General features: G+C 42.0%; 1 protein-coding gene across 1 annotated transcript in view; it reads right to left on the reverse strand.

Moving 5' to 3' along the window:
* The window catches only part of ghra (growth hormone receptor a), an 80,247-nt gene that overhangs the window by 10,559 nt on the left and 57,289 nt on the right, over positions 1-12,399 (reverse strand). The window contains exons 5-9 of the mRNA XM_055920288.1: positions 3,793-3,971; positions 3,320-3,473; positions 3,030-3,120; positions 2,885-2,954; positions 1,036-1,268 (exon numbers count right to left, since the gene is read on the reverse strand). Coding sequence (XP_055776263.1) covers positions 1,036-1,268; positions 2,885-2,954; positions 3,030-3,120; positions 3,320-3,473; positions 3,793-3,971 — 727 coding nt within the window. The remainder of the gene's footprint in view (positions 1-1,035; positions 1,269-2,884; positions 2,955-3,029; positions 3,121-3,319; positions 3,474-3,792; positions 3,972-12,399) is intronic.

Here is a 12,399-nt window from a genome sequence, read left to right on the forward strand (position 1 = left end):
CAGCTTCTTAAGACTGGCTTTCAATGAGAACGACATAACTATAACACACATTTCTATGTGAATTCGGAGGGTCATCCCCAAAAGTGACATATTGCAGCTTTAATGTAAGCCTAAAAATGTATTACCTTTTAATGTGGAATGAACACAACCAGTCATCATGTTGTCATCTGATTGTCAACCAAATCACTACAGAAAATAGGCTACCCGTGCATGTTTGTCCACTCCAAAGTAATTCCAGCATCCAAACTGTATGTACACTCGCCCCATTTGATGATCAAAAATAGACATTGTTTACAAAACACCAAAAAGTGTACCTAATGACATTCTGCAATTGCCATTGATTATGATCTGATGAATTATGGACAACTCATGAACTAGGGTCTAAACTTGTTTTGATTCAACTTATGTTGGCCTATTATATGCATCCAGTGCATTGTATGGATACTGTAATTATTTTGCACAGGTAGCCTACTTTTTGAAGTGATTTGTTTGACAAACAGATGAAAACATTATGACTGGTTTATGCCACATTAAAAGGTAATACATTTTTACCTTTAAAATACGTCTTTATTATTAGGTCCATAAAAAATAAATCTATGCACGCAAACCCAAAAGGACCCGGTTCAATTCGCAATCTGGTTTCAGCATTAAATATATATATATATATATATATATATATATATTTTTACACACTTTCATTTATTTTACTATGTCAATATGTCATATTTTTTGTAAATGTTTTGGCGCCAGACTGTTGGCAGTTGTCAAAAGAGTTAATAGTTGATAGAGTTGCAGAGTTAATTGAAAATAATGCCATTGTTGATTAGACACTTTTTTCATTAATTAGGCTATTTTCTCATGAAACATATGGTCCATCTACTGGAAACTCATGGACAATATGACACAGACATACAAAATGAATACTACTGTATATACTGTATGAATACAAAAAAAAGAGTAAAAATTACCAAAATTACCATCGATTATTCCGGTAACTTTGGTAAATGACCAGTAGCTTTGCAAACATATCCATACCTGAGGGTGTGAGAGCAGCCATGGTTTGTGCGGTGGTTGTTGTGACCCAGGCTCAGCAGTCTCTGTGTGTCCGAGCCCAGGTTGTCCTCCTTCTCCCCAGGCTCAGGCTCGTCTGCGTCCAGCTCGATGAACTCCATCCAAGACTCGTCCTGGTACAGGTCAGGGGGGAAGGGGTGGAGACTCCCCATGCCACCAACACTCAGGAGGAAGTTCAGCTCATTCAGCTTTCCCTTCTGGATAGGGCGTGGATGTGACAGAGGGAGAGATAGAGGCAGAGAGTGTTTGTGAGGAGGGTACGGGTTTGAGACAGAGGTACTTACATGTCTAAGATCTGAATTCAAGTACTGCAAGCGTTTCAATCATCTTGTACCACATTTCATTGCCGAGCTTTAATTTTTTATTAGTATTAGTGTAGCTTGCCCATAGAAATAGAATCTAGATTCTATTTCTTTGAGCGTGCCCTGATCATGTCAATTCCCAGCATATTACAATGTGTTATTTACTGTTCATAGGGACACTTAGACAAGAGCCTGAGATTTAAATGAATAATAATCTGTATTGCGCTCTGTCTGAGCCATAACACACTTATTTTCACATACTAAATACACTACATGACCAAAAGTGTGTGGACATCTGCTCGTCGAACATCTCATTACAAAATCATGGGCGTTAATATGGAGTTGGTCTCCACCTTTGATGCTATAACAGCCTCCACTCTTCTGGGAAGGCTTTCCACTAGATGTTGGAACTTGCTTCCATTCAGCCTCAAGAGCATTAGTGAGGTCGGGCACTGATGTTGGGTGATTAGGCCTGGCTTGCAGTCGGCGTTCCAATTCATCCTAAAGGTATTCGATGGGGTTGAGGTCAGGGTTCTATGCAGGCCAATCAAGTTCTTCCACACCAATTGACAAACCATTTCAGTATGGACCTGGCTTTGTGCCCGGGGGCATTGTCATGCTGAAACAGGAAAGGGCCTTCCCAAACTGTTGCCACAAAGTTGAAAACACAGAATCGTCTACAATGTCATTGTATGCTGTAGCGATAAGATTTCCCTTCACTGGAACTAAGGAGCCTAGGCCGAACCATGAAAAACAGCCACAGATCATTATTCCTCCTCCCCCAAACTTTACAGTTGGCACTGTGCATTGGGGCAGGTAGCGTTCTCCTGGCATCCGCCAAACCCAGATTCGTCCGTCAGATTCATCACTCCAGAGAACGCGTTTCCACTGCTCCAGAGTCCAATGGTGGCAAGCTTTACACCACTCCAGTTGACGCTTGGCATTGCGCATGGTGATCTTAGGCTTGTGTACGGCTGCATGGAAACCCATTTCATGAAGCTCCCGACAAACAGTTCTTGTGCTGACGTTGCTTCCTGAGGCAGTTTGGAACTCGGTAGTGAGTGTTGCAACTGAGGACAGGCGATTTTTACTCGCTATGCGCTTCAGCCATCGGCGGTCCCATTCGGTGAGCTTGTGTGGCCTACCAATTCGCGGCTGAGCCGTTGTTTCTCCTAGACGTTTCCACTTTACAATAACAGCACATACACTTGACTGTGGCAGCTCTAGCAGGGCAGAAATTTGACGAACTGACCTATGACGGTGCCTTGTTGAAAGTCACTGAGCTCTTCAGTAAGGCCATTCTACTGCCAATGTTTGTCTATGGAGATTGCATGGCGGTGTGCTCCATTTTATACACCTGTCAGCAACAGGTGTGGCTGAAATAGCTGAATCCACTAATTTGAAGGGGTGTCCACATACTTTTGTATATATAGTGTACTTGATCAAACCTACTCACAAGACAAAATGCACGCGCACACACACATGCATGCACACAGTGTTTTTAGTCTTACCTTAAGTATTTCTGTGTCAATCCCTTTGATTTTGGGTGCAGGGACAGGAGGCAGAAGAATCACCATAAGTCTGAGAGGAAGAGGGAGAGAGGAGATGAAGATGACGGAAGTGTGTGTGCGTTTGTGTTTGTTTGTTTGTCCTCACCTCTGCTGCTGAGAGAAGATGATGAGCATGAGGAAAATGGCCACGCCCACAGCACCGAAGATCAGGACCAGAATCACAGTGAACGTGGACTCTAGAACAGGATCATCATCATCATCATCACCAAATCAATAAATAACAATGATTTAACTATTAGCATTATGTGGTAATCCTACCATATCCCGGATAAGTGTGTTCCTTGCGCAAGATGGCTGCCATGTTTGTTCTTTGTGTAAACAACACTGTCCCTCCTCTCTACCCCAACCCGTGCCGCCCTGACCCTGACCTCTCACCTTTACTGGGAATCTCTGACACATGGACAAAGATGGCATCACTGAACTCCCCAAAGTTATTGAAGGCCCTCATTGAGCAGTGCACGCGCACCTCATACTCCTCTCCTGTACTAAGGCCGTAGATTGACTTCTGAGTGCCAAACTCATGCTCCAACTGAGAGAGAGCGGGAGACAGAGGCAAAAAACATTTGTAAGAGAGGAATACGATCGAAAGCTACGAAATGTTAAAATAAAAGGTTTACGTCTCCCTCTTATACATTAAATGACGTTTTATTCCATAAACACTCGTCTATGCCACCAACACAAACTTGGCTCTGTCGTTGATTGAGGCAGTCAACAACAGGATCTCTCTTCTTGTCATGGTGTCGACAGAGTTTCAGTGTGGTCTAGCACTCAAAACTGCAGAGGCCGCTGGGCAATAGGCCGGAAGTGCAGTCAGGGTGTGTGTGTGAGTGTGTCTATGTGTGACTCACCACTTTCCAGTGTGAGCTGTTCCTCCTCCTGAACTGGAGTTCGTACACCAGTGTCAACCATCCAACGGATACGTCAGCCGAAGGCGGGGGTTCCCAGCTCGCCATGATGTCATAGTTCAGGCCCGACCGGCTGACGTTCAACAGCGTCCAGTTCAGGGCCACCGGGGGATCAGGGTGCACTGTCAGAGGCCAAAGGGCAAAGGTCAGTAAGGGAGTGCTTAAAATGATTAAAACACACAAAAACTATTGTGATTGTGATGAATTGTCTTTGGGAAAGAAAGATAGACATGGTTTTAAAAAGGTAGTATTAATATTTAATTAAATACAGAAATGTGTAAGTGGCTTAACTTAGCCTGTCCCGCGAATCAACTAACCCATACCCAAGCTATGTTTTCAAAACTGTAATGTTTACACGAATTCAGATTATTTCCAGGGATACACAACACCCTGAAATATATGTCGATATCTTTGTTAGAAAGAATACTATATTTCCCTAAACAACAAGATGCTGAAGGTAATAAATGGCATAACTTACCCTACTCTCTCCTATATGAATGACTAGTTACTAGTGACAGGACTTCTTTCTCCTTATGCATTATCCACTGACTAGAAAGAAGTGGACCAGTGAACCAATATATCATGGTTTTCAATATAGACCTCAATTAGTTTAACCATGTGTTTTCGAGCTGGGCTGGAGCAAAAGCTTGTACTCCCTGGGACTCCCAGGACCAGAGTTTCACATCCGTGAGCTAGTCTATAGACAAGAGGTCCCAAACTGTATTCAGTCATTGGTCATTTTTTTCTTGAGAGGATGGTCAAGATAATAACAAATCATTTCCGCAAGAAGCCCAAACAGATATAGTAGTTCACAAAACATAATCATTTCAAACATTTATTACATTGGCATACGATAACATACCGTGCCGTTTGAAAGTATTCATTCCCCTTGACTTTTTGTTGTTGTTGTGTTACAGCCTGAATTTAAAATGGATTCAATTGAGATTTTTTTGTCACTGTATGGCCTACGCCAGCGCTTAATTTGTGCCGGATCCTGCCAGAACAGGATCCGGCACCTCTCAATATTGGACTGTTTCATCCCAGGACCCATTTGCTAGGATCCTATACCTCTCATGGCATGAAACATTATTTTCACTGTTTGCAATGTAACAATTCAAATAAAATCGGAGTTAATTCAAGTGGCCTCCTCTGTATTTTCCTGACCCTTGAAAAACGTAAAGTGAAAACGTGCCTGATATTCTAAGAATTGATTGTTGGGCCGGCCCGGGTTTATGGTTTGCACACATTGTTGACTATAGACCAACACATGCCATTGCTGTGGTGAGAGAGAGAGAAGATCCTGTATCTCTCACAGAACTAGAATGACATTCACTTTCTCCTTCTTTCTGCTCTGATAGACATGAGCCAACTCTCATTTCTCCAGCGTTGCACTTAATTGATTTCCTTATAGAATCACAGCCGCGAGAAGGGTGCTGGAGGTGCCACAGCACCCCTGATAAATTGAAATACATTTGCCAAAGTTACAGATGCCTGTTCAGAAAGAAAGACCAGGAGTAGGCCTATAATTGAGTTACAGAGGATCGATAGCTTTTTAAAATATATAGCCTACAGTAGCTGTGGATTATTTTTAGCCCAATCAAGGCATGCCTACAGTCTGGAACATGTGGCAAATCTGGCAGTGAACAGCATGCGGACAAAACAGACCTTTTGCAATATTTCAAATACAATTATGGGAAAAGAAATTGTTGGGACGCAAATAGATTATGCTGAAAAGAGAAGACTAATCTGTCTGTAGACTACCAAATATGTTCTCAACTTCAAAATAGGCCTGTTGAGCGAACAGTAAAACGAGAGAGATAGGCTTTTTGGCACGAGCGCATCAGCAATCGCTGGCGAGTCATTGGGACTATAATCATTGGGACTATAATTTCCTCCTCATATTATACGATATGTGTGTCTCCACACACCTAAGCATAGGCTATTGATGGATTCAAAACATGGTCGTTTTTATTGATCTCAGATTCTCAGTTTGTCAGTGTTATCATTTCGATAATTTTGTGAGTAATAAAAAAGATTCTTCTAAAGTCTCCATACATCTAAAAAGATTTAAAATTGCATGAAATGCGTTTATAAAAAGGCCCCCAAAAATTTCCGGACCCTTGGCTTAAAAAAAATAATCCCCATGTGTGCAACTTCTGCAAATGCCTGTACTCTACCACTCTATGCCAGCATGCAAAAGCGATGATGATGCATGCAATGCATTATTAAATATATATTGTTTTAAAGCCCCAGGTCGCCCCCCTCTCGGCTCACTCTGTGTGCAATAATAGTGTTTAACATGATTTTTGAATGACTCTCATCTCTGTACCCCACACATACAATTATCTTTTTAAACACAGATTCAACCACAACGACCAAGGAAGTTTTACAATGTCTCGCAAAGAAGGTAAATGAGTATACATTTAAAAAAGCAGTCATTGAATATCCCTTTGAGCAGGGTGAAGTTATTCATTTCACTTTGGATGATGTATCAATACACCCAGTCACTACAAAGATGCAGGCGTTCTTCATAACTCGGTTGCCGGAGAGGAAGGAAACCACTCAGGGATTTCAACATGAGCCCAATGGCTGTGATAGGAGAAAACTGAGGATGGATCAACAGCATTGTAGTTACTCCACAATACTAACCTAATTGACAGAGTGAAATGATGGAAGCCTGTACAGAATAAAAATATTCCAAAACATGCATCCTGTTTGCAACAAGGCATTAAAGTAATTCAAACAATTCACTTTTCCCCCTGAATACAACGTTTTGTTTGGTGCAAATCCAATAGAACACATTACTGAATACCACTCTCCATATTCCATATCGAGCATAATGGTGGCTGCATCATGTTATGGGTATTCTTGTAATCATTAAGGACTGAGGAGGTTTTCAGGATAAAAAAGAAATGGAATGGAGCTAAGCACAGGCAAAATCCTAGAGGAAAACCTTGTTCAGTCTGCTTTCCAGCAGACACTGGGAGATTAATTCACCTTTAAGCTGGACAATAACCTAAAACAGGCCAAATCTACACTGGAGTTGCTTAGCAAGAAGATTGAAGTGAATGTTCCTGAGTGGCCGAGTTACAATTTTTACCTAAATCCACTTGAAAATCTATGGCAAGATCTGAAAATGGTTGTCTAGCAATGATCAACAACTAATTTGACAGAGCTTGAAGAGTTTTGAAAATAATAATACTAATGTTGCACAATCCAGGTGTGGAAAGCTCTTAGAGACTTACCCAGAAAGACAGCTGTAATCGCTGCCAAAGGTGCTTCTACAAAGTATTGACTCAGGGGTGTGCATACTTATGTAAATTAAATGTTTCTGTATTTCATTTTCAATAAATTAGCAACATTTTCTAAAAACATGTTTTCACTTTGTCATTATGAGCTATTGTGTGTAGATGGGAGAGGAAAAATAAAAAAATTCATCAATTTTTAGGCTGTAATAGAACAAAATGTGGAATAAGTGAAGGGTATGAATACTTTCTGAAGGCACTGTGTGTGTCTATATTTATGCTTGGGAATACTTGGGAACAGATTTCCTGAATCAAAATCCCTGAGCTGATTTCTTGGTGACTTTACCGTCTTTTATATCCAACCACAAACTTCTAAAATCATTTTATTTGTATTTTTACTTGGGGGGGCCAAATAAAATCACCCGTGGGACGAATTTGGCCTGCAGGCCGACAGTTGGGGAACCCTGCTATAGACCATGTCTATCACACTGTCCACCTTACATCAGAAGAGCATGTCTGAAACCTGTGTCCTTGCCAGTGTACCCGTGTCCACTAGTCACTTGGTGTGAAACCTCCCTTAATAACAACACCTGCTATGGTCAAACATTTTCATAATTTCTGTTCTGATTGATCATTATCCCCCCTTCTTCTGTCCATGTCTGTTTTTATTCTTCCATCCATCTCGAAACAACTGGTTTCTGTTAAAAATGTCCTACATCCCTCGGCTATTGTTAGTCTCACATGCTGATAGTCATTTTCTTCCCTTGGAGGGGGAAGGGATGGAGGCAGATGTTGCCGTGCCTTTGTAACATAGAATTATTTTTCCTACTGTGTCTCTAATATCAATACATATTCCCATTGTTAGGTATAGTGCAGACCCACAGAGGTCCAAATTACAGTGCATTTGGAAAGTATTCAGACCCCTTTTCCACATTTAGTTAAGTTACAGCCTTATTCTAAAATTGATACCAAAAAACTGAAATGCCTTATTTACAAAAGTATTCAGACCCAAGGGGCCTGAATACTTTTCCAAACACACTGTAGGTACAGTATCTTAAAACTGTGGGACCGTCTAACAGTGTGTTGGTATGGTCTGATATTTTTTTTATACCTTTATTTAACTAGGCAAGTCAGTTAAGAAAAAAGTATTATTTTCATTGACGGCCTAGGAACAGTGGATTAACTGCCTTGTTCAGGGGCAGAAGGACAGATATTTACATTGAGAGCTCAGGGATTCGATCTTGCAACCTTTCGGTTACAAGTCCAACGCTCTAACCACTAACAGGACATTGCTGTTGTTCTGCTGTTTCTGGCTACTAGTGATAACTGGTTGGCCAGCTAGGCCTTCCTAGAAACCTGCCCCTTATCCTGGGAACCCAGTGTGTTTGCAGGTTTTGATTTCAACGGAATTAGCGTACTCCCTTCATCTGTATTTAACTCCTCGCCCCATGACAAATATTTGAACCGTTTTTCACATTTAAATGACCTAATTAGCCAAATCTCCAAAGCTGTTTTGCTTTTGTATAAAGTCTAAGTTTTTTTGCATGCAGTCAGTTTTGATTGTTTTTACACAAGTAAGCTACTAAGCCAGCAAACCGCAAGCGAAGTCCTAGCTCTCGAAAACCCTTATTATCCGCAGGGTTTTCAGCGCTTAGCGTCGCCCACGGCTGGCTGCATGTGAACTAATATTCCGACTCCGGGGTTTTAACGTTTAGAAACGTCAATGCTCATCGCTTGCGAAACAGTTTTCTAAAACATATGCTGATATGTGCCCCTTATCTTTCACATCAGCGAGAAAGAATCTTTCAAGTAAAAAAGTCACTTACAGGTACTGTAACAGTTTTGCAGACGCATGAGCTGTGTGCCTCAAATTGACAAACTACACTTCTCCCCCAGTCGCACTTACAGGTGTCTACAGCAATCCTTTAAAACCCCTAGAGTTGACATCCTTGCCCCCCGTGTAAATCGAATTAGCATAACAAAACAACCCCCATAAAAATCTGTCAGTTTAAGCTAGAGATACAAAAGTATGTGGACACCCCTTCAAATTAGTGGATTCGGCTATTTCAGCCACACCCATTGGTGTGGCACACAGCCATGAAATCACCAAAGACAAACATTGGCAGTAGAATGGCCCGTCCTGGAAATGTCAGTGACTTTCAACGTAGCACCGTCATAGGATGTCACCTCTCCAACAAGCCACTTAGTCAAATTTCTGCCCTGCTAGAGCTGTCCCGGTGAACTGTAAGTGCTGTTATTGTTAAGTGGAAACGTCTAGGAGCAACAATGGCTCAGCTGTGAAGTGGTAGGCCACACAAGCTCACAGAACGGGCCGGCAGAGTGCTGAAGTGTATAGCGTGTAAAAATTGTCTGTCCTCGGTTGCAACACTCACTAACAAGTTCCAAACTGCCTCTGGAAGCAACGTCAGCAAAATAACTGTTTGTCGGCAGCTTAATGAAAAGGGTTTCCATGGCCGAGCAGCCGCACACAAGCCTAAGATCACCATGCGCAATGCCAAGCATTGGCTGGAGAGGTGTAAAGCTCACCGCCATTGGACTATGGAGCAGTGGAAACGCGTTCTCCGGAGTGATGAATCACGCTTCACCATCTGGCATTCCGGCGGACGAATCTGCGTTTGGCGGCAGATGCCAGGGGAATGCTACCTGCCCGAATGCACAGTGCCAGTGTTATCCCTGCCAAGAAATGTACTTTAATTTGAAAGTTTGTCTCTATCCTTTGTTTTTTGTTGTAATGCATACTTTACAGTCACGTTTTTCCCGTCATATTTTAAATAACTTGTAGAAAATACATTTTATGACATTGCCAAGAAACATTATGACCATCCTGTGTCACTTTACTTGGACTAACAAAATACACTTTATGACACTGTCAAGAAGCATTATCAACACCGGCTGGAATGCGCTTTTAACAAAATCAGCATTCAGGATTAGACCCACCCGTTGTATAAATGCCCTTATATCAGTCATGAGTCAAAAAGAGGCGGTCTTGTCCTGCTCCTGAAATCTGTTCCTGCATTCATCCCAGTCATCAGCAACAGAGCTTTGGGGTAGGTGCATGTTTGACATCAATGTGTGCGCAATTACAATGACAATTTAACACAGTCAATTAAAACATTTTTTTTATATAACATAAACATACTGTTGACACATAGGCTATGGTGTGATGGAATGTTTTGCCTTGTGTGGTAGGTATTGTGGGTTTTGGCACTCTTATGTAAGTGCCATAACCAGCCATAAAATAAAACAATATATGTCACACCAGGTCTAAATATATGTCATGACAGTGTTATGATCATATTACAACAGATTATGACAAGTTATGTTTGCTGTTATGACACTGGGTGTTATGACGCTGGGTGTCAAGTAAAGTGTTACCATTCAAATAAAAATCGAATCAAATAAACACAAGAAAGCTGTAATGGAAAAAAACGCTATGCTTCTAAAAACAAAGATGTACAAGAGGGTGTACATGAATCATGCCACCAGCACAGATAAGCTTGCTGTCAAGGGAGGGCGGGTTGTGAAGTCTACATGCCGCTCTCCGATGTTAGGTCACATGCGGGTTCTAGAATGTACAGCGCTGGAATATTGACATTTCATAAGACCCGTTGTCATTGTTTACAGCACCTTGGGCTGGAAGTAGTTGGAGTGGCAGAAGCTAATTTACAGTACATTGGAAAAGTTTTCAGAGCCCTTAACTTTTTCCACATTTTGTTACATTACAGCCTTATTCTAAAATTAATTAAATTGTCCCCCCCCCCCACCTCAATCTACACACTTTACCCCACAATGACAAATCAAAACAGGTTTTAGAAATTTTTGCTAATTTATAAAAAATAAAAAAGTATCACATTTACTTAAGTATTCATATCAACTTAGAACTAAGAACAGATATAGCCCTTGGTTCAAGATATAGCCCTCCAGACTTCACTGCCCTTGACCAGCACAAAAACATCATGTGGCGTACTGGATTAACATCGAATAGCCCCCGCGATATGCAACTTTTAAGAAAAGTTAGGAACCAATATACAAAGGCAGTTAGGAAAGCAAAGGCTAGCTTTTTCAAACAGAAATTTGCATCCTGTAGCACAAACTCCAAAAAGTTCTGGGACACTGTAAATCCATGGAGAATAAGAGCACCTCCACCCAGCTGCCCAATGCACTGAGGCTAGGAAACACTGTCACCACGATAAATCTACAATAATCAAGAAGTTCAATAAGCATTTTTCTAAGGCAGGCCATGCTTTCCACCTGGCTACCCCTACCCCAGTCAAGAGCTCTGCACCCCCCACAGCAACTTGCCCAAGCCTCCCCATTTCTCCTTCACCCAAATCCAGATAGCTGATGTTCTTTAAGAGCTGCAAAATCTGGACCCCTACAAATCAGTTGGGCTAGACAATCTGGACCCTCTCTTTCTAAAATTATTCGCCGCAATTGTTGCAACCCCTATTACTAGCTTGTTCAAACTCGTATTGTCTGAGATCCCTAAAGATTGGAAAGCTGCCGCGGTCATCCCCCTCTTCAAAGGGGGAGACACTCTAGACCCAAACTGTTAAAGACCTATGTCTATCTGCATTTCTAAAGTCTTCGAAAGCCAAGTTAACAAACAGATCACCGACCATTTAGAATCCCACCGTACCTTCTCCGCTATGCAATCTGGTTTCCGAGCTGGTCATGGGTGCACCTCAGCCATGCTCAAGGTCCTAAACGATATCATAACCGCCATCGATAAAAGACAATACTGTGCAGCTGCCTTCATCGACCTGGCCAAGGCTTTTGACTCTGTCAATCACTGCATTCTTATCAGCAGACTCAACAGCCTTGGTTTCTCAAATGACTGCCTCGCCTGGTTCACCAACTACTTCTCAGATAGAGTTCAGTGTGTCAAATCAGAGGGCCTGTTGTCCGGACCTCTGGCAGTGTCTATGGGGGTGCCACAGGGTTCAATTCTCCGGCCGACTCTTTGCTCTGTATACATCAATGATGTCGCTCTTGCTGCTGGTGATTCTCTGATCCACCTCTACGCAGACAATACCATTGTATACTTCTGGCCCTTCTTTGGACACTGTGTTAACAAACCTCCAGACGAGCTTCAATGCCATAGAACACTCCTTCCGTGGCCTCCAACTGCTCTTAAATGCAAGTAAAACTAAATGCATGCTCTTCAACCGACCGCTGCCCGCACCCGCCTGCATCACTACTCTGGACGGTTCTGACTTAGAATATGTGGACAACTACAAATACCTAGGTGTCTGGCTAGACTATAAACTCTCCTTCCAAACTC

Source organism: Salvelinus fontinalis, chromosome 4 (assembly GCF_029448725.1).
Source record: "Salvelinus fontinalis isolate EN_2023a chromosome 4, ASM2944872v1, whole genome shotgun sequence".
NCBI classification, from domain to species: domain Eukaryota; kingdom Metazoa; phylum Chordata; class Actinopteri; order Salmoniformes; family Salmonidae; genus Salvelinus; species Salvelinus fontinalis.